Source organism: Protopterus annectens, chromosome 8.part0, assembly GCF_019279795.1.
Source record: "Protopterus annectens isolate FY-2018-M chromosome 8.part0, PAN1.0, whole genome shotgun sequence".
In the NCBI taxonomy this organism is placed as follows: domain Eukaryota; kingdom Metazoa; phylum Chordata; order Ceratodontiformes; family Protopteridae; genus Protopterus; species Protopterus annectens.
The window spans coordinates 504710733-504735392 of record NC_056741.1 but is presented as its reverse complement, the minus strand read 5'-3'; the positions used below and the strand labels follow the sequence as shown (position 1 = coordinate 504735392).

The 24660-nt window shown below is 44.8% G+C and overlaps 1 protein-coding gene across 1 annotated transcript in view; it reads right to left on the bottom strand.

Annotated features, from left to right (window-relative positions):
• LOC122808284 (melatonin receptor type 1C-like) overlaps nt 1-24277 on the bottom strand; it is a 210207-nt gene extending 185930 nt beyond the window's left edge. Inside the window, exon 1 of the mRNA XM_044079247.1 lies at nt 23977-24277. Within this exon, the coding sequence (XP_043935182.1) occupies nt 23977-24277 (301 nt within the window). The remainder of the gene's footprint in view (nt 1-23976) is intronic.
• Between the last annotated feature and the right edge of the window lie 383 nt (nt 24278-24660).

The window sequence follows — 24660 nt, the reverse complement described above, 5'->3', positions numbered from 1 at the left end:
GACTGACTCTGAATAGAGTAGTAAACAAAAGAAATGTCTGAGTAGTAACCTTGGATATTTGTCATTCAGCTATACTAAAGATCTGCTTTGCTCCACAATGTCAAAAGAAGATAAAAGTATGGAAACAACAACAACAAAAACTAAATTATCAGAACTTCAGTCACCAGAAAAAGATTTAACAACAAAAAGGCAGAAGATTACAAAACAGCAGAAACTTTCAAAAGCTGGAATGAAAAATAAACCAGATCAAATGGCTAATATGGAATATATTAAAACTTTGTTTGTTACCTATCCAAGAAGCTTTAAAAGAATTATCAAACCAGGTGCATTCTTTTGGTGCCACATGCACTCAAATTCTCAAAAGAATAGAAAAATCAGAAGCCAGAATATCTGAAAATGAGGACAGAATAACATTGCTTGCAAAAAAAAAAAACAGACATTCATGACCTGGACATTCAGTCTATGCAAAATAAAATCCTGGATTTGGAGGCACGATCCAGAAGGTACAATATAATTATCAGACGAATTCAAGAATCTATCCAATACAATGATTTAATTTCTACCATTACACAAATACTTGAAATGTTGTTTAATGACTTGGACATAGCTAAACAAATAGTCATAGAAAGAGCCCATAGAGCTCTCAGAGAAGCACAAGCCTCAAACATACCTAGACCAGTATACGTCAAAATATTCAACTACCAGGACATAAACAAAATAATTTTAACTGTTAAAAAAATGGAGGATATATTATGTGGCAGAATAATAAAGTATCTCTGGCTCAGGATTTACCATTGCAAATAAGACAAGCTAGACAAGCATTATCTCCATACTGTAAGTTCCTCATTGAAAAGAACATCAAATTTCAAATGAAATATCCTAACATATTGGTTTTTACAGTCGAGGGCTCCAAATACTCCATGGGCAGGATTCACGAAGGCTTGCACGGAGTCTAAGAGTAGTGTAAGACTCCATGCAGCCTTCGCGATCCAGGAACAGCCCAAAGTCCATGTAAGAGATAAGCTAAAACGTCTCTTACACAGAGTGGGCGTGGATAAGCTAATCACCTCGCTTACAGCCGAATAGCATGCAAATGAGGATGATTAGCGATTCAGGAAGCCCAGAACAGCCCGTGTAAGAGCCGTTTTAGCTGCAGAAATGTACTCAGTTGACAACTGAGTATGTTTCTGCAAAAATTGGAATGGAGCCATATCAGCTCCAAATAAAGGGTGCATATGTGTCAGGCAGCATGCCAATTGCAAAATATGTGACCATTGGCAAGGTAACCTGATACAAAAGTAATAAAAATATATATATTTTTTTCGGCGATCGACGATGTTTAAACCCAGCGCAGCCCCGCGCAAATGGGCTGTGCTGTATAAAACATAACAACGAAGGTTTTAAACCCACAAATGTGGGTTTTATGCAATACATGGAATGTCAATGCAGGGACCAGCAGACTAAAACCAACATGGCCACAGTGTAGTGGTTGCTAAGGGGGGAAACTGAGTCTAAGAGATGTAACTAAGCATTAGTAGGCAATCTGATGCAAATGAGTGTTAGGATACTGAATTCCACTGTCACATAGCAAATGAGCACAGTCTGAGTAGTGTAAGAGTTACAGAAGGGGGAGGAACAGAGTAGGAGATAGGTGACATCACAGGGGGGAATGGTAGAAAGAAATGCAGTTCATTGGAGGTCAGAGTTACATGACAGATGTCAGACAGATATCATGGAAAGAGGTGTGCCACTAGATAAGCCTGAGAAAGTCAAGAAATGGAAGGTGTACACTGTTGCCTACACCAAAGTTTCTTGCTGGGCGTGCATGTGCGCGTGTGTGCGCCATGAAGAGCGAGTAAGTCAGTGTGCACGCGTGTAAGGCAGACTGAGCATGTGGGAGCATGTTAGTAGATGTTTAACACTGTTTGCGTGGGTGTGCGCGCGTTTTAACCCGAATAAGCAGATTCTGAACCGTGTAAGCATGTGCGCGTGTGTGTAAGCCAGTGTGAGTGTGTTTCAGCTGGTATACACGCTGCTCCCCCCTGAGGAAACAGAAAGGAAAAAGGGAGCAACAGAATTAGTAGGAAGCTACCAGGGAATACTGCTGGAGCTAGCAGGTGAAAACAATTAGAAGCAGGCAATTGCACAGGCAGAATAGTAGCCCAGCCCAGCACTTAAAACTCTGCAAACAGCAGTGCAGGATGTTTCTCTCAAGAGACACTGCAAGACAGGAGTAAGTTATTAGAAGTGAAAACTGAAAAAGCTGAACTCAGAGCAGAAATGTTAGGGGCTGCCATAGCTGTCATAATGAGACATAGACGACTTGCTGAGGGTGGTGACAATGCAGATGGTGCCAGAAAACCCACAGTGAGGAGACGGAGAAGAGTGTACAGGCCCAGGGTCACCTACCATGGGTTACATGAGCGGGAGATAGTAGAGTGCTATAGAGTGGACAGAGACCTCCTGCAGCAAATAGTGGAGCTGTGCAGGCCACGCCTCACACACAGAACCAACAGAGGGGAACCCATCCCAGTGGAAACCAAGGTATGTGTTGGCCTAAGAATACTAGCAACAGGTACCTTCTAGAGACCAACTGGTGATATGATGGGGATATCACAGGCATCAGCCTCCAGGGTACTGCACCGGTTCCTGGATGCCATGTCAGCACATGTCGGTGATCATGTATATTTCCCCAATGCCCGTGAGGTATTGGCCAGCAATATCGTCTCTTCCAGCAAATAGCGGAATACCCTGAGGTAGTGGGTGCAATAGACTGCACGCACATACGCATCAAAGCACCAGCCGGTGAGCGGGGTAGGGCATACATCAATCGCAAGGGCTTCCCCTCCATCAACTGCCAGGTCGTGTGTGATGCCCAGGGCATAATAATGAATGTGTGTGCTGGCTGTCCTGGGAGCTACCATGATTCCCACATCTAGCATTTGACGCAGCTGTACCAGACATTTGCCAATGGGGACATCCCACACGGACACCTAGTGGGGGATCCAGGTTATGCACTGGAGCTGTGGCTGATGACACCCATCAGAAATGCACACACACCTGAACAGGAACGCCATAATGAGGCACACGCACAAACACGTAATGTAATAGAGCATGTGTTTGGGCTGCTCAAGTCATGGTTCTGGTGTCTGGACACATCTGGTGGAGCCTTGCAGTACACACCAACTACATGTACCCAAATTGTCATGGTATGTGCTATGCTACATAATATGATCTTGCAAAAAAAGGTGCAGCAGGACCATCATAGGGCCAGGCCAAACAGCCCCCACCATTGCCAAGGCCATCACAGGCAGAGCGTGACTCGGAGGAGGAAAAACCTGAGCCTGCCCCAGTAGGAAGAAGGAGGCGTGCCCAGTATGCCCTGGCCTTGGCAAAGAGGCAACGCATAGCACATACACTGGCTCAGTAGGAACCCTGGGAATGATACCCCCTCTGACTAACTCAGATAATAACAGGGATGCCTAAAATTACAAAACATGTACAGGGAGTGTAATATGTGCATCCGACATAGGCAGCCCTGCAGCACCACCTGAGGTATGAATGCCATGTGTTAAGTAATGTAACACCATGTACTATATGCACATCTGAGGACCCTGACTAACATCCTACCCTCACCAAGCATCATGCCACAATATGACAATGAGATGATCAAGTGCAATAATTGACTGAAGTATCACAGTTAGTCAAAGGGGATCCAATGTGTGCCAGTCTGGGATGACATGCTGAGCATGACATGATGCTCCACCTGCTAGGACTGGGATGCACCTATCATTGCAGGCCGTATGGATACTGGCAAAGGCTCTTGTTACCCACAGTGTGCCCTGAATAGGTAAGGCTCAAAACACAAACCTATCTCCATAGGTATCAGAAGGGATAAGAATAAGATAAGGGATAAGTCGAAACAGCAAGATGCATGCAGTCTAAACTCACGCAATATGGAGAATGTTGATATCTGTGCTGTAACAGAAAACTGAGTCAAGGCTCACAACAGCACCCTAACACTACCAGGTTACACCTCATACTGTGCTGTACAGCCTCAAAACATGGAACAAGCTACAAAAGGAGGGTGACTAGCAAGAATTGTCAAGGAAAACCACACCCCCCATGTTGGTACCACAACAAGAAGCAGCATGGACTAGCCATGGTCAAATAACAGTGTCTAAAACTGCCCCCCCCCCAGTTTATAGCCTGCTACAGACTACTTTCCCAACACCAGGAACTGCACCTGGCCTATGCTGGAATACATGAATATATCAAGTCCTCCAAACCACATTATATTGGGTGACTGAAAATACCCAAACATAGACTGGGAGCATTATACTAGCTCCAACAGTGTAGGACAAAAGTTCATAGAATCCATAAACCAAAAGGCCCAGGAACAATGTACCACTCCCACAAGAGGGGTAAGCATACTGGATGTGATAATCAGTAACATGGGTACTGGATGGCAAGACGAGAAGTGTATTGCTCACTGGTAAAACCAGACCATAGAGTAATCACACTGGATATACAAATCCTGACCACAGTCCCTGGCCAGAAAATCATAGTGGAAAACATGTGCAAAGCAATATTTGCACTCCTCCAAACTGATGTGGAATCCATTAAAGGTCCTGTGCATGTGCAAAATATGGGCCACACCTCAGAACCTGTAATACAGCCATTCCATGAACACTGCCAGGAATGCTTGGATTATGCAATCCTAAATTAAAACAAGACACAATGCCATACACACAGGCATCTGGCATGGTGGACACCAGCCATAACCAAACCATGCAAGAAAATGAGGAAGCTACTACATGATAGAGCAAACATAAAAAAAGAAGTAATCACTGATCAGTAGTATGGCGATAAAATATGTCCACACATACAGTCTACTAAGGCCAGCCACAACAAGTTGAATCTGTGAATCCTGAGGCAATGTTACACCTGCCGCAAGTACACAGACAACCCCCAACTCCACCCAAGAAATACAAATATATGTGAGAGATGCAACCATCTATCCAAACTGGAGGCTGAGCTCCCTCAACTCAGTACTCCCAAAACTAGTCAGGAGGAGAAGGTAACCACACACACCACAAACACAGTCCCATATAGACCTATCACAACTGCAAACCAAAGACATAAACACAGAAAAACATTCCCGGAGGCACAAATTACAAACACAGCACACCAACAGAGGCCTCTAAAGCAGACACCCAATCAAACAACCTCCAAACATAGCACATGCAACACATAGTACACAAAGCTGGTGTGCCAAACAGTCACAGGCCAGAAGGAGAAACAACATGCCTGATACAGTTGTAATAGGTGACTCCATAGTCAGACACACTGCTGTCCGCACACCAGACTGAACAAGGGAAAGGGTACAGTAAGCTGCCTGTAGGCTGCCACAATACACCACATAACAGAAGTATGCAGGTCACTCCAAAGCAAGTAGAAATATGATGCAGTCATAGTCCATGCTGGTGTGAATGACCTGAGATGTACCTCCCCAGACTACATGAAAAGAGACATAGATGAGCTCTCTGATTATGTAGTCCAGGCCGGTATGACACTCACCGTTTGCAGCATCCTACCCTTACCAAGAATAATGACACAGTACAAACATGGAATGATCAGTCATAGCAAGTGGCACACTTACTGGTGTCATTCCAAGGGGATCCAATGTCTGTCTGCTTGGGATGTCATGCTTGACAAGCCACGCAGCTGTTCCTGTGATGGCTTGCACCTGTTACCCCTGGGCGTCTGGATATTGGATAAGGCCTCTGCCACCTCCATAGAGCCTTTTGTAGGCAAGGCTGCAAAGACTAACCCACCACCCTAGAAAACATAAGTGTAAAGAAACATAAGGATAATGCTGACCAATGCCAGATGTGTAAACCCCAATATGCATGCTCCCAAGGCCATCCCCAGTATGGAGAACATCGATGTCTGTGCAGTGACAGAAACCTGCTGCAAGCCTCCTGACAGCACACCAGCACTACCAGGTTATACCACATATCATGTGTCATGGCCCCAAAACCTGGAACAAAACATAAAAGGAGGGTGAGTATCCATATTCAGCACAGACACCCATACATCCAGGTAACTGACAATGCACAAGGCATTGGAGTCCACCCATGTGCAACTAACTGTAGGCAAGACTGCTGTACAGTCTGTAGCATGCTACAGACCACACTCTCACACACAGGAACCCCACACAGCCATCCTGAAGACACTGGACAGTATGAATGTCCCACCAAATACCAAACAAGATACCACAAATTACCACATAGGTGGTAAACCATTATGTATGGAAGGAGTAATCAGGGACCTAGGGACACAAGTGGACAGTAACCTGTTATGTGACACTCACATTGCCAATGTGGCTAAGAAGACTGTCTACATTTCACACCGTATCAGGAAAGGATTCACATCTACATCAACAGAGGTCATTGTGCCCCTATACTGTTCTCTTATCACACCCATAATCTAGTACAATGCCTCATATGGGATGTACCTTACCTGACACCTGCAGCAGTTAGAAAGACCTCAAAGGTACCTCACCACGAGGACAAAGGGTCTCAATTATATGTCGTATGCTGCCTGGCTGTAGACACCCCAGCTGAATGCAGTCACATACTGCCTACACAGAGGTATTGCATGCCTGTTGTAGAAGGCCATGCCCAACACAGGAGTAATGGACATGCTCCACCCCCAGAAAACTCAAATCCATCGGAGCTGTGAGAGTGAGAGATGTCAACCTCAACAAATAATGAAATAGGATGTGCTGGAGGGACAGATACATAATCCAGAGGCTCCCACACCCTGGACCAGAATCCCACTCCATGTTAGGCAGAGCCCCTCACTGACACTCTTCAACAGGAATCTTGCCGAGTGGATGGATGATTGTAGAGTTACACTGGGGTTCTTCACTGTGTCATGTCCAGACAGAGGCACAGCAAAGCAAATCATAAATGGCCATAATATTCACATAGCAAGAGGTGGCAAGAGCCACACACACTCTGGCTAGGCTAACAAATGCCCTAGAGTGGATAGCCTAGTATGAACCTATGAACCTATAAAGATACAAATTGTACAGGACACTAAGGATAATCCCAAGGATTTCACAACTGATGGTAGGAACCGTGTTGGGAATTCACAGATATGCTCTGAATCACACAAATATCACAAACAACATACCAAACACATACACATATTGCCAACATACATCCTGACAGGTGCAGTGCAGTGCAACCCCCCCCCCCAGAATGCAGAATATCTATCCCAGCAGACTGCTGGCCCCCTGACATTGCAGATGCTGAGGTAACAGCCAGCATCTACAAAGCAAAACACACAGCAGCAATGGTATGAGATGGTGTCCTGGGCTGAGTCCAACATGGACTCCAAGATGAATGGAATGCCAAATCACACTACTGCTCAATGTCAGCCGTACCACAGAATATGTACCCAAAGAGCAGTGTACAACAACAGTGGTCCTTCTCAACAAAGGTGTTGCCTGAATGGATACTGAAAACTACTACCCCAGAATCCTGAGAAGCTTGGTCTGCACAGCTATGGAAAGGATCAGCATGTACAGCAGACATAAAGATATTGAGGACCTACTGACACCGGACCCTACCCAGTGTGGCTTTCTTAAGTGCAGATTCTGCCCCTAAACATGTTTGACTCAACTGAAACAGTCATCAAGGTCATTGATGAGGGCAATGTGGTCCACACAGTGTAGCTGGATCTTGCAAAGCTTCTATATAATACCCTACGTGTTCATTATAGATAAGCTCACCAGCTTAAATATAAACCCCTGTGTCAGCAGAGGGGTTGCAAACCAGACCAAGGACAGAACAGACATGGTCAGACATGCTGCAGCCATGTCAGACTACAAACCAGATATAACTGGCATCCCACAAGGCTTGGTCCTGGGATCCCCTCGTCTGGTATATATGTCCCATAGGTACAGGCAAACATGGAAGGACTGTGTCTGAACATGTTTGCAGAGGACTACAAACTGCTCACCATATATGATCCACCAGCTGACACAAGCATCCCACAAAAGGGCCACACAGAAACAGACAACTGGTGCCATAGCCATGTCAGCAAGCTAATTGCAGAAAAGTGTATAGTCAACCCTCGTGGATATACAGTAAGTGCCCACCAATTACCACATAGGTGTTAACCCATTACGTAGTTAACATGTAATGAGAGACCTGGGGACACAAGGTGATAGATATCCTGCATTGGACAAACATGTGCTGTAGTGTTTACAGAAACATACCATATACCCACCTAATCATGAAGGATGTCAGATCTAGGTAAGAGGAGGTCATTGTGGCTCTGCAGTCATCCTTCATCAGCGGTACAATTGACTACAATAGCCCCTGTGGGATGTACCTCAGCAGACACCTCCATCAACTGTAAAGTCCCCAACAATACCTCACCAGGAGTATCAAAGAGATTGCACAGATGCCATGTGTTGCCTGTGTTGCTGGTATCAATAAACATGCTGCACCTTGTACAATCTGAATGGCAGTGAAGCTATGCACATGAGAGACCTGAACCGCAGCACTGACGTACATAGGACAAGCTGTACTGCATGATCCATAACACAGAAGCCACCCCCACCCATGAGTTAACTCCCAGTACAGGCTACCCATAGAGTCACTTATCAATTTTCCTCAATAGGAATCTTGATGAGTGGATGGGAGATGGTAGCTTTATCCTGGGTATCACTGTCATATCACAGGTAGACATAGGCACAGTATACTAACCATGACATATATCATGGCAAACTCCACTTACAATGTGTGTTGAAGGACAAACACACTCTCCAACTAGCATTAGACATGGACTAGGGCACATCGCTAGTGTTTGCAAATGTACACCTATGTTGTGGAATACACTACCAATGTTGGACAAGCCTGGTTTAAGTAGTTCATATCTGAACAGAATGCAACATGGTCAGATGTACACAACTGGCCCCAACCAGGCTGTTGTGCTCACTACCGAAATGTAAAGCAGTGATAGCACTAAAGCCCAGGATACTGTCCACCATAGTCAAATTACTACCAGTACACTATACAGTACTACAGTGTTAGGTCAGTGTGAAAGGATATTGACAACTGTATGCAAAGTATCCCATGCAAACACTGCAGGCACAGTATAATCCTGTTGTGTTCACACACAAAGCAGTTGTACAGTAACTACACAACATGACACACAACACACAACCATAAACGGGTGATATTTGTTGAAGTTCACACTCATCCACAAATGTGGTGGGCTGCAGAGTTCAGCATATGGAATACTCACACTGGGCATGCTCACACACTTTGATAAATGAGACATATGTCAGACAACATGCCATGGGAAGGCTGAACTGGGCATGCTCACACACTTAGGCCAAATCTCAGTTTAGCAGTTGGCCACACATATCTGGTATTTTTACGTGTTATTCCAGGAACCAACCACATTACAGCAGTCTGCCCAGTGCACACAGTTAAATGACTACAGAGATATACATGATATAGTGGATCCCTCCCATATGCAAACATCTTCCACAGATGCACAAGTTGTTCATACAAACAGGGAATGCTATGGCAATAAAGATGTGCAAACAGTCTATCAGCAACAAATAATGTGCATTTGACAATTAAACATATGGGTGTAGAGGTCAACACTAGGCTGTTTGCCCTAGGGAATGACAGCTTAGCCAGAGGGTGCTTGGCATCTGCCTCCCCACAGGATGCACATTCCCCTTTCCAAACACTGATTATGTCAGCACCCTATAAGTACAGCAGGAGAAAAATAGCCTCCAAGTAATGCGAATAGCACGCTTCGCTAATGTGTCTGTCACAAATGTCGTAACATAGTTAAGTAGGGGTTTGAATCCTGCAAGTGCTCAGAGTGTGTGTGTGAGTGGGGTTGTTGTGTGTTTAAGTCTGTGGGAGAAAAATGTCCCTTATGGCAACTGGGAAAACACACTACAGGATGCACATTCCCCTTTCTAAACACAGATGATGTCAGCACTCTATAAGTATAGCAGGAGAAGGGAAACTTCCCAGTAATGTGAATAGTGCGCTCTGCTAATGCGTCCGTCTCAAATGTCATAACATAGTTTGGTAGGGATTTGAATCCTGCAAATGCTCAGTGTATGAGTGGGGTTGGTGTATGCATAAGTGTGTGGGAGAGAAATGTCCCTTTTTGCAACTGGCAAAACACACTACAGGATGCACATTCCCCTTTCTAAACACAGATGATGTCAGCACTCTATAAGTATAGCAGGAGAAGCCAAATTTCCCAGTAATGCGAATAGCACACTCTACTAATGTGTCCATCTTGAGTGTCATAACATAGTCAGATAGTGGTTTGAATCCTGCAAATGGCAAGTGTGTGTTTTTGGCTGAGGGGGGTGAGTGTGTGTGAGGAAAATGTCCCTTTTGGCAACTAGGTGAACAGACTACAGGATGCACATTCCCCTTTCTAAACAACGATGATGTCAGCACTCTATAAGTAAAGCAGGAGAAAATAAACCTTCCAGTAATGCGAATAGTGCACACCGCTAATACGTCTATCTCCAGCGTCCTAACATAGGTATGTAGGGTTTGAATCCTGCAAGTGTGTTTGTTTGGTTGAGGGGGGTGTGTGTGAAGAAAATGTCCTTTTTGGCAACTAGGAGAACAGACTACAGGATGCACATTTCACTTTCTAAACACTGATGATGTCAGCACCCTATAAGTACAGCAAGAGAAAGGAAACCTCCAAGTAATGCGAATAGCATGCGCCGCTAATGCATCTATCTCAAATTACATAACATACTCAGCTAGGGGTTTGAATCCTGCAAATGGCAAGTGTGTGTTTTTGGCTAAGGGGGGTTAGTGTGTGTGAGGAAAATGTCCCTTTTGGCAACTAGGAGAACAGACTACAGGATGCACATTTCCCTTTCTAAACACTGATGATGTCAGCACCCTATAAGTACAGCAAGAGAAAGGAAAACTTCCAAAAATGTGACTCGCACACTTTGCTAATGCATTCGTGTCAAGTGTTATAACATAGTCAAATAGGGGTTTGAATCCTGCAAATGGCACGTATGTGTTTTTGGCTGAGGGGGGTTAGTGTGTGTGAGGAAAATGTCCCTTTTGGCAACTAGGTGTACAGACTACAGGATGCACATTTCCCTTTCTAAACACTGTTCAGCTGAAGGCCATGGCTCTGGCACAAGTTGTCTGTTTCTATGATGCCCCTTTGGAAGATGCTTGTGTCGGCTGGAGAGTCGATTATGGTGGCCAGTTCACAGTCATCTGCATATTTGGTCAGCCACAGTCCATCCGTGTTGGCCTGTACCTCCGATAAATATATACCAAACAAGAGAGGTCCCAGGACTGAGCCTTGTGGGACACAACTCGTAACTGGTTTGGAGTCTGGCATGGCTCCAGCAATTCTAACCATGTGGGTTCTGTCCTTGAGCCAGTGTGCAATCCATCTAGTGACATAGGGGCTTATATTTAAGCTGGTGAGCTTCTCTAGAATGCCCAAGTGGGGTATTGTTGTGAAGGCTTTTGCGAGGTCCAGGTAGGCTGTGTGAACCACCTTCCCCTCATCAATGGCCTTGGTGACTGTTTCAAAGAAATCAACCAGGTTTTAACCAGGTTTAACCTGGTAGTGCTGGTGTGCTCTCAGTAGCCCTGAACCAGGCATCTGTTACTGCACAGATATCGATTTTCTCCATGCCAAGGAGAGTTTTGAGTGCATGCATCTGGAGGTTTAGACTTCTGGCGTTGGGTAGCATTACTCTTAGTTTCTTATCCCTTGTGATACCTATGAAGGTGGGTTTGTCATTTGAGCCTTGCCGAACATAGGCACTATGGGGGTAGCAAGATCCTTTGCCAATATCTGAAAGCCCAGGGATGACAGGTGCAGGCCATCCCTAGCGAAGCAGGTAGTTCAACAGAAGATGAATATGTGAAGGTGTAGTGCCTGTGATTAGTTAGCAGTAGCATATATGACTGCTCACGTGGACACATGCCAGGTAAGTCATATGCACTGTGTCACAGGCAATGTACATGTGAACAGGACAAACAGTGACATCCTGTCAAGTGAGACATGGACATACATATAGTAAGCTATGCAGATGGCACTAGGAGTCCACAGAAGCTCTATAACTATGCATTGCAGGTGTGATCAGTATTCCAGGGTAATTGCAAGCAAACATGCATGCAAACAAAGCTACAGTAAACAGGGCTGCATGTAGTCCATTGTACAACAAACAAGCTGTACCACTTCCAGTAGGTAACACTGCAAATATGCAGGCACTATGCACATGTACATGGAAATACACGGGTCAGATGGCTAGGGTCCAGTCTCAGCGCACACAAGTGTACAGACCATGTACTGTCAGGATGTACAATAACTGGATGGAAACCCATGTGCTCATACCTGCAGTAATACACATGTCAAATAACAGACACTGAGCCTTCACTCAGTGGTTCCATACTTAGTAGGATGTATGCTACCTGGCCTGCCACCACCTCCTGTGACAGTTAGTTTTGTGTGTTGGGGCTGTCTAGCATGGTATGAGATGTGAGCTTGCAGTGCTAGGGTGCTCCTGTGTGTCCTGTACCAGTCGTGTAGTACTGCACACATATCAACATCCTCAAACATCTGCATTGCAGAGTCCAGTGTGGGCAACATGCCACTTGCAGTTTACATGTCCATCATTGCGTATTACTACATTCATTACCTTATCCCCTGTGCTACCTATGTATGTAGCCTTCTGTTGACATCATTACCACCAGTATGCCAACATGTGCAGATGATACACTATGGTACTTACCATGGGTGTAGACAACAGTACATGACAATCACACACTTACTGCATCAGGCATGCTGTGATATACCCACAATTAATTCAGCACACAGTACTGTTAACAACATGATACTATTACTACACATCTATGTGGTCACCCTGTGCATCAGCAACATGTTAACCTGTACCTGCACAGTTGTTACAGATTGCAGGAGGTGGCACAGTTTCATCATATGCACAGGGTGTGAACTTGGTATGCCTGAGTCAGCCACCGATACCACCGATTGACATGTATGTGTATGTGTGTTGGTGAGGGACAGCAGTAGAAGGTGGGGCAATGTTGATGCAGTGTGTGCGTGTATGCGGTAGCCCTAGGTGTTGTCAATTTGCATGTGTGTACGGATGCACAGTTCCACCTCATGGCTGCCATATACTGGTGTTTGTGGACAGCCACAGACTGTACCTGCCAGGTCATACAGATCAGTGTCTCTGGCCACGGACACGGTACCTGTGCCTTGCAGGGGTGCTACGGACCATATACAGTACCAACCCAGACTGGGTACTGTCATCAGAAGCAGGTGTTCATTGACTGGACACAGATCCCTGTCGGGCCTGGCCAGAGCCACGTGCACGTGGTCTCCTGGGGTGGTCTGATGACAGCACAGACCCAGCATTGCTGGGGCTGCTGCTGGCACTATGGGGGCAGCCACAGCCCTGTTGTCATCTGCGACGACTGCCAGCTGCTGCTGTTGCTGGCATACGGCCACGTCGACGCCTCAACCGCCCACCATCGCCCTGGCTCATGGACATGTAGTTGTGGAACCGGTCTAATATGTCCCCACAATGTCTGTCTATGACATTGGTGAAATCACGGATGGCAGCCGCAATGTCACGCATACTGTCAGTCATGGCTGTGCGACATGCTGTCAGCTCCCTCAGACCCTGTCTGGTGTACCGTTCCATATGTGACTGTGCCTGCATGACAGCCCGAAACATAGCTGAGGTTGTAAGACCTCTGTGGGCACGTCTGACAGGGGCAGTACCCATGGATGCTCCCACGAGAACCCCTGGACATCTGTCTGTGTGGTACCATCTCTGGGCCATGCCCATGGCTGCTGTGTGGGGAGGCATGTGCCACAGATACCACATTACCCTGGTCAATGCCCACTGTATGCTGTCCATCACCTAGGGACATTGGTGACAAAGGGTGTATTGGCAGGATAACTGTGCGCATTGATGGGGTCGACAGCTGTGTACTGTCAATCGGCTGACCAATGGTGGACCCTGGCATACCTTCCTGTGCCATTACACAGATGTCATCATTATCAGTACCCACGGCACCTGATTCAGGTTCCCTGCTACATGACACCAGAGCAGCACCAGAACCTGTGGGAGGGAAACAGGAAACACAGTTTACAATGTCTACACATTACCAGTGATGCACACATGCACACATGCACAGGTGCACAGGTGCACACATGCACACATGCACAGGTGCACACATGCACAGGTGCACACATGCACAGGTGCACACATGCACACATGCACACATGCACAGGTGCACACATGCACACATGCACAGGTGCACATGCACACATGCACACATGCACAGGTGCACACATGCACACATGCACAGGTGCACACATGCACACATGCACAGGTGCACACATGCACAGGTGCACACATGCACACATGCACAGGTGCACACATGCACACTTGCACACATGCACACACACAGGTGCACACATGCACACATGCACACATGCACAGGTGCACACATGCACACATGCACACATGCACAGGTGCACACATGCACACATGCACAGGTGCACACATGCACAGGTGCACACATGCACACAGTTTCACACAATTGTACAGTACTCAGTATGCGTGATATCAACAAACACACAGACACAGACACACCTACATGCATACAAAGAGCACTACTAAGTGAGCCAAATAGTACTATTACTATCAAGACTATTACAGGAATTGTTAATACACACTCACCAGCATGGATAGGCTGCATTGCTGTTATACCAGAGGGACCTGCGGACGTGAAGAAACTAATGTCAGTGGGCACAACTGTGCCATTGTTACTGAGTATGATACAGGTCAGTAGTACAACAGTCGCCTTTCACAGGTCAGCTGCTAATATTGAGGATATCACACTTGCACATTAAATACTATGGTGACAGCTACAAACCAAGGACACACCTCACACATGCATTAACTACCAGTGTACACAACAGTCAACTATACATATGGCATATTACCTGCACGTTCACTGTCTTGCTGCTGCGTGGCTCCAGCCTCCATCATAATGCATGTCTGCTGCTGTTGTTGTTGCTGGCGGACTGGAGCCACTACACTCATGAGTAGTCCCTCCAGTCTGGTGAGTGGGGGATGTGTAGCCACCCCACCACCTGTGGCGACCTGTTGCCTGTGGATATCCGACGCTGATGGACATGTCTGATTAAATCACTGCAGTGATGTCGTACCTGCTCATATGTCCTATTATGCATGCCTATGTCATTTACCCGACGGACAAGGTCTTGCCACAGTGCAGCCCTCTCCTGCTGATTCTGCAAAAGAGTATTGCATAATCCCGCACCAGGCTCTGGTGTATCTCCTCATCCTCAGCTGTGGAGTAAGTGGGATTCCGCTGGTGGGCCATGTACCTGAGAAAGAAAATAACCTGATATCAGCAATATATGTCAGCAGAATTTGGCACACATACTACACATGCTACTCGACTGTTATGATACAACATATCTCACATATATAGCATCTGTCTGTCTATTGGTGGATACACATGTAAATGGCCAGGTATCAGTGCTCAGCCAGCAACTGTGCAACAGTACCTGGCACACTCCATACGACATACTACCAAACCCCAGCAGTCAGAACACTGATTCAGGTCAAGAGCACCTCCTCACTCTGGGGGTTTGTATCTAGGTACTGTATGGCCTACATCATCAACTACTGTGAGCTGACCACACACTGATTGCCCTGGATATACATATCCCACCTCCACCACCAGCACAAACGACTATAGTGAATAACATTACAGATGCAAACTTTACACTTTGTAACAGTGACATGGTATCCTTTCAGCCCACTGGGCCAGTGGCAGATACAACCCACAATGCTGACCCCTACACAATTGCTTTCTACAGACATCTCCGAGAATGCATGGATCATGCAATCCCATATATGACCAAGACACTCTCCACAAAGGGACAGCATCCTGTCTGGTGGACCCCAGCCATAGACAGATTGTATTACAGAAGATGGAAGCTACTGCAAGACAGAGCATAATTCCATAAAGGGAGGGCATGTCTGAGCAGCACTAGTAAGGATCTATTTTCCATCATACAAACATCCATGGGCAACTTTGGGAGGGAAATCATGAGGGACACTACAGATAACCAGAAGGCCTTCTTCAGTTATGTTAGCAACCTGGTCAGAATCCATCCTCTATGCCCATAGTTAGTACACAACAACAAATATTTCACTGACACCACAGATATTGACAACATTGTGGCAGACAGGTTCAGTGCAGGTGTCACCCGCCCTCTCCCCCAAAATAAGACATAGTTATCCCAGCTGACTGTAACCTCCCTGTCATCACAGATGTCCAGGTGAGAGCCACCCTCAGGAAAGCAGAATACACAACATGAATGGGACCTGATGGTATCCCCAGTTGCATGCTACATAAACTCTGACAGGAGCTAAACACACATATAGAAGTGCTATGTAACACTAGCCTGACTACAGGATATGTACCTGTACACTGGTGCACAGCAGCAGTGGTTCCACTCCACGAAGGAGGCACCTCAACATACCAATACAATACAACACAATACATTACATTACAATACAATACTATACAATATGCTATTGCCTCTAGGACTACAGCAGTGTACTGTTCTGCTACCCTGACCATTGTGACACATGTGGTGTGATGGTACCTGCTGCTGTCACACAGTTACACAGGGTGACTCATATGGCATATTACCTATCTGACTAACATTCACCAGGGGTATGTGTGACATGTACTCATGGGGAGTCTTGCTTCTTAACACTGTGTGGTTTATTGCAGGGTATGTCTCATCTGTGGGTAGGAACTTTTACCTCCACATGTGCACTCTATTGCAGTGGCACGGATGACACACAGCAGTCATTTAGGTTGTGGATGGTGTGAGGTGTTACTATGGTTGTTGGACATCTGTCATGGGTGTGACTTACATATGTAAATCCGGGAGTGGTAACCTCTATGTGGGTAGTATATGTGTACTCTGTGGTGTTGTCAGTCACTGTGCATTGGTAATGTGTTTGAGTGCATTGTCACAGTGTTGTACATGTCACTGTGTCCTTCTCCATATCTGTAGCTGTCATGTGAGGTCCATACCATGGCATCCATTATGTGGTGTGGATGGGTACACAGACCTACATGTCCATAGCTGACACACCATGTTCGCTGACACATACCATGTGCAGGTATTCCAGGGATAGTGTGCCACTGAATATCATTGGGGCCACTATTGTACACATTTATGACCCTGTTCACCCCTGACACATGCAGTGGTGGGCAGCCAATCACATATCTGGTGGTTACTGGTGTAGGTGATTTGATATGTGGTATGGTACTCCGGTTTTGACACTGGTGTTCACTCCATGCCTTTGTCACCAGGCACCTGTTGCAATACATCTGTACACATGTGCCTCACTCAGAATTTATATACATCTCTCTCTCTCTCTCTCTCTCTATATATATATATATATATATATATATATGTATATAGATATATCTATATATATATATATATATATATATATATATATATATATATATATATATATATATATATATATATATATATGTCTGTATACATATACACATATATATATTGATGTACATATATTGCTATAGCTGTGGAGGGGACACAGAGGGGTGAGAGTGACAGAGGGGTGGGACAGGGTGTGTTGAAGGTCGTCATATACAGTCATACCTGTAGATAGTCAGATCAGTCTGTCTATGTATATGTATCTACATATATCTATATCTGTATGTGTGCATTACATATATATGTTTGTACAATATTCTATCTACATCTGTCTATGTATTCCTACATCTCTCTCTCTATGTATGTATACATATATGCATATATATATATATATATATATATATATATATATATATATATATATATATATATACACATACATATGTTGACATACATACGTATCCATATGATAGACAGGTATATCAACATGTTTGTCTACCATACTGTATACACACACTAACATACTGCTAAACATACATAACTGTGAAACCTACTTTGTACATGGCACTACAACCTACAATCAACCAACATTGATATGTGCACATAGATGCTCTCACATACAATTGTATGTACAGCCTTCACTGATAGTTGCTGTATGTCCCCTGCCCTTTACACATCTTCATATACATATGGATACAGACCAATGACACATATGGAGGGTTCACAGTATGTAGACCTTTATAGTATTACTTTACATTACCTGTGTTTGTCACAGCTGCTTGTGTTGCCATCTGGTTCTCTGTCCTGCTGCTCCACTTCCCAGTTGTCAGCTTTCAGGTGGCTGTTGCTGAACAATTTTTTTGTGCCTGCTTAATTGCAATTTTCTCTGTCTCTGTCTCTCTCTCTCTCTGTCTGTCTGTCTGTCTGTCTCTCACGTCCTTCTCAGGGTGCAATGAAAGTATTGCATGTGTGGACTGGGAGTACAGCATACTTTTGTAGGTATCTGCATATGCCCATGTGATGGCCTCTGCACCAATTGTTAGCCAGCATTTGCTAATTGCATGCAGCCAGTTGTGTACTGATTGCAGTTCTCACTGTGATTTCAGAACAGTGCTATAAACGGTATGTGAGATAGGCATAGCCCTTTCAGATTTTAAGGGCAGGGACCATGCTGTTATGCTGTGGACAATGTTCTGTGAGTGTAAAGGTTGGTATCTCTCTCATATTTCCAGCTGTGTTGTAGATTAACATTCCTCCATTCATTTCTCCAGTTTCCTGTACTAACTGTGTATGTACACTGACACCTACAACTACTACTACTGTTAATGTGTGTGTGTGTGCTTTCCTTTCACTTTTGCTTGCTCTTTTGCTAAGGCTTCAATATTTGCCCTTTACAGTCACTACTTGTATGCCTGCTAGGTGTCCTGACTGTAGTGTGCTGCTGTAGCTTTCCTATTTTCCATGTACATTCACACCTTGGAATGCTTGCTATATCTGCTAGGGTGTTACAGCATGCAGTGTGGTCTGGCCATGGTGTGGGCCTTGACATCTATTAGGGTATTTGAGTATGCTGCTGAGCAGGCCCCAGAGACTTTCAGGTTCATCTGTTATCTGCCTCATGGAATGGTACATATCAGTGGGGTACACCCATTAAAATGTCTGGTATGCTGCAGTTGTGACTGTGGGTTAGCATGAGCATATGTATTACTACACTTTTTCTGCCATGCAAGTGGTGAATACTTTCAGGACTCCATAGTTACCATTGCATGTGTTACACCTTTCTGCCTACTGTTTGTACATTTCACATGGAGTCTGTGGGGCATCCCTGTAAGTCATTCACTGTTGCTATGTCTAGGCTCTTAACTATTCAAATATGGTGGTGTCAGACCCGTCATGTGTACAGATATTTGCAGGTTGTCCACATTTCTGCCTCATATTTTGGTCAATATCTCATGCACACCTTTTTCTGGCAAATCACTCTGGGCTCAAGTCAGAATATGGTGACAAACATTCAAGTTTCAGACTTCATACCCTTCCAAACATCCCACAAAATGCAGACCCTGTTACTCTCTGAACTGTCTGTTTGTTGTAACATTATTTGTAATGTGTACCTGGTTTTGGGCCTTTGCTCCACATATTTTATTACTTGGTCCAGATGTGTTCCTGTAAGAGGTTGTGGGGTATGGGCAGTGATTATCCTGCTGTGAGTATGTGTGTGGCTTGCAAGGTGCTATAGTGACATTATTACCTACTAGCTACCAACTAGCATGGCTGTTTCTGTTCACACACTACTATTATGGAAATCCACTAGTTTTGATAGTAATTCTAAATGGCATGCTTTGTGTACTACACATCTATATTCCCTTTAAATTCATTCCTACTATTACATGATATATTTATTTTAGCACAATGTTCTTGTATAAGAGTCATGGCTTAGTGGTAAGTCATGCAGACTACTGTTTCCAAGGTCCTGGGTTCGGGACTGCCAGTGGGATTTTATTTTGCTTCTGAACTGACTACAAGACCTGTCAATCAAAGTGACTAAGGCCCTTTTAAGCAGTTGTAACCGGGTTAGCGCTGGTTTGCGTGGAGCTCATGCATGCGCACTGGCGTTTAGCTCTGCGCACACAAGCGCACACCCGCTTACAACCGCTTAAACGTGCTTACTCTTGCACACACCCGCTCTATTTTCTTTGAAAGAAATGAAAATGGGGAGACAGAAAAGTGGTGAAAAAGGGGTCACAAAGAGGGTAAGACAGTAGGGAAACAAGCTTGGGTTTTGCAGGAGGGATGTAGGTAAGGCCCATAGCTGCCCATTTCTTCATCAGCAACAGCTGTGCATATGTTTGTAATTTGGTGTGACATTTGATACCTTCCACCCCTGAGAGAGGTGTAAGGACAACAGTAATACTTGTTGTACAGCCAATTGTAATTGATAGTTTCCATGTCTGGTAGACATATGTGTGGAATGGGCAGCTATGTATCAGGCGTAATTTTTTGTGGGTACAGAGTGCCCTTTTTTTTTTCAGGTGAGAGTGGTATGTCAGGTGAAGGTAGTCGGTACAGCTGGGGAGGTAGGTTGGATAGGTAAACAGACAAGACAAACAAGATGCATACAGGGGCGGTGTCTGACACATGTGGGGGGGTTACACAATTGATGGGGACGGAGGTTTGGATATCCAGAGCCCATGAGCCCACAGATGGCAACAGTGGAACTGATATCCCCACCCATAGGCAGTTGCCACTGTTCCTTCACTGCCCAGGACGGGGCTGTGCTGGGGGCTGTGTAGGCCGGGCAACAGGCATGCCCATAGGTTGTATCACCCGTGCCTCAAGCTGGCGTAGGGGCTCGAGAACAGAGTCCCGAATCTCCCTACGCACCACAGTCCGGACACTACGGAGGGTGAGTGGTGGTTCTCCTCCGGCCACACTTGCAGAGGGGGGGTGAGCCCCATCCCCTGCAGCGCTTCCACCCGCAGGTGGCACAGGGCCACCGGAGGAGGGTCCAGACTGGGCACTCGTGCCAGGTGCACTCGCCAGCTGAGGTGGGAGAGGTGGGTCCGCTGGGACCCACCTTCCCTGTCATTCTATGTTTTGCATTATGTCATGACAGTTTGGGTTAGTAACATACAATACCATTCGCAATTAGTTGTAACAGCATGCATTAGTATTCCCATTAACCAAACACCCAGATATTCACACCATTGAACAGCAAGCATAACACATGCATAATTTGAACAGCAATACACAGTCCAACAACATGCAGGGTTGATTGATGGCAACAGGCCATCAGGTTTGGATGTATGAACAGGGCAGATGCATCAATGGACATGCAAATATTTAGGACCCATCAGGACAAATGTCCAGGGGTGTTAATTGTGATTGCACATACCATTTTCACGTGGAATGGAGTATATGTGGTTATAGGGTGGGGTGAAGAAAATATTATTAACACCTTGAATACCAATACATATGCTGTACATTTCTAATAGCTACAGATATATACACACTACTGTTCTAACTACAGTTTCCTATATGATAACTACTTCACTTTGGTGATAGGACTATTCATGCTACATCAATATACATTTTATTGTTATTCATACACGTTCATATCTGGCTTTGTTCAGCAACATCATCCTGCTACATTTGCTTTATATAGCTATAGACAACTGTGGATGTTTGATATTTCAGACAATCATACTATCTGCATATTGCAGACTGAGAGCAACATATCCAGATTTTGGGATACACATTCCAGCTGCAGCAACACTTTGGACACATTTTGCAGTTTGGTTCTACTTGTCACATTAATTTCATTCTGTACTGACTGCAGTATACTTTATACAGGGGTTATTACTACATTATTGGTGGATTCATGACTCTTTCTCACACCCTCTCACTTGTTTTCATTTTACTATTCAGGATGGTACTTACTTCTAGGCTATGATATGCACTATGATATTATAGGTGGGGCATCTTTATTTCAGAATTTATTTCATACATTTTCACTGTTATGTTGGGATTTCGGACTGAAACACAGTTTGTAATCAAGCAATACTTGCAAACACTTTTACACTGTTACTTGCACATTTTATTAGTTAGTGACTACACTGCATTCTTTTGCTAACTGTCATACTTTTATATTTCTTTACAGTTACTGGGTCTGGATTACTGACCTGCCTGGTGGTGCAACCGCACCAGTCTATCGCCATAGGCTTGTCGGTTCGCAGAACGGACACCTGCAGCTGTAATATAAATGGAGTAATATTGGAATACACATCTCCATAATATCAGCTAATTTAATTTCTTACATACATAATTACATGTAACTTACTCAGTAGTGGGGCGTTGGGCATTTGCCGGGCCTCCTGGATCCAAAGGTTCAATTGGTCCTGCTTGCATCTCTTCAGGTCCGCATGGTGGTGACGGACCTGCTCACCAGTCCTTGGAATCCCTGTGGCACTGGTAAGATCATGAGCCAACCGGTCCCACGCCTCAGCCCTATATGCTCCCCACAGGACCTGGCCCTGCATGAGTTGGGCCTCATGATTGTGGACTAAGAGCCAGACCATGTATCTGGACTCCTCAACGCCCCACCTTTGTGCTCGAAAGCAACTACCCTCACCTACACCTGACATTCTGGCTGCAAGTCAGTTCTACAATCGTTTATGCTGTGTATTCCCGCCTATGGGGCTTATATATGCCGTTTTTCCCGCACTTCTCCATGATTGGCCATTTTGGAATTGTATCCACTTCACAAGACCTGCATTGTCATGCTCCACTTTTTATTCATTCCTATATATGTGCTATTACTGCATACCTCAGTACAGCTGTCGTAGCTTAGTGGTTCAGTACCTTGAATATGGTGCATGGTGTCCTGGGTTCGAACCTGGCCACTACTTTTTATATTTTCTGACTGTCTAGACAGGCTAGGGGGTGTGTCTGTGTAAAGGCAGTTTTGTTACAGCTTGCTCAACATTGCCCGTCGGTTAGCTTGTTGGTGCGGTGCGTAGCTCTGCGCAAACGGGGTGCGCTGGTTTAAGCCTCATTTGGCTATCAGCATGCATAGTCATCTCAGCTCAGCTAGGGGCACACAGTTTGAGCATGTGAAACCACTGCTCAGCTACGGGCACTTATTTTGCACCAGTTAAACCACTGCTCACCTACGGGCAGATGCACTCACCTTGTTAAACTGTAGCTCAGCTATGGGAACATCTGGCATTTTTTATTCTTTTGTTACCTCACATTTCTTCAATATAAATGGGCTATTCATTACAATTTACATAAAATGTGATTTTATATGTGTACATGTTTGTCAGGGACTTGTTTCGTGCTTATTTTGCTAAAAATAAAAGTTAGCATTGTGGGGGCTCAAACCATGAATGCCTGCTCTTCAGCCAACATCTCTACCGCTACGCTATTGCTTCTTGGCTTACTTTGCATATTTAGTTCTTATATGCTTTCCCACTGATTGCTAACTGTAGCGCACTCACGGTTAAATATTTTTACAATTTAAAAAAATATATAACATGTTCATTTATATATTTTATGTTCATAGTCTGTGGGGGCATGTGTTGTGTTGTGTTTATTCACATTTCTGTGGACTCTGTTGTGGGTGTTTACTTTGGGCACTTTTACACTTCTGGGGGCGTGTCTGCTTGCAGGGCTCGGCCTACGGACATGCCCCCTACTGTCTTACATGGACCGTGTTAGACTTAGGTGTGATTCAGCATGCTCTCATGAATATGCAGAGCATGCTGACATCACTCTGTTTAACTGCAGCCTCCGTGTAAGAGTTATAACTCTTACACGGAGGCTTCGTGAATCCTTGCCCATATCTACAAAAAAAGAAGCAAAAGTTACCTTTTTGAAGATTTTTAAGTCCCTTCCAGCTTCGGAAGCTTGATCTGGCCATCCAGTCTGTTTGCAGCAATGTGGATCCTGGGATTCCATGCTCACTATATTTCGAGGCTTCAAAATCCTTTGTTTCTTCTTTTTTCTTCTCCAGGCCCCTTGGTAAATGTTTAACTAGTTTATTTTTTACAGCTCCAGCTCGTCCACGAAGATTTTCCGAACTTTTATGGCTCTTACGAACAGAGCCCCTTCGCGAAGTAACAGGAAGTCCTTTAGGTACTGCTGAGGGTCTGCTTTTGAGGTGATGCATCCCGAAAACCGTCCGCTTAATGGTTCCCCCGTCACGAGCTCAAAAACAGGATTACAAGTTCAGGAAGCAGGAAGATCTCTGTTGAGGAAGTGGAAGCTACTTGGACTGTAAAACGAGCATTCGTGGACATTTAAAGTATGTAATATGTTTTACTGATTTAAAGGGAACTGTGGATTCATTCAAGTATGATTATAATTGAATTAACAATGTACTGGTTCAAAATGTGTCATTTAACTGATTGCTTAGAAGTATTATAGCTTTACTATAGTTATTCTTTTTCCTTAGGTATGTTATACTGAATATTGTTGTGTTAATAACCTGGTAGTATATTTTTAGTATTTCTTTTTTCTGTATTACTGATGTGTTTTAATACTGCAAATGTT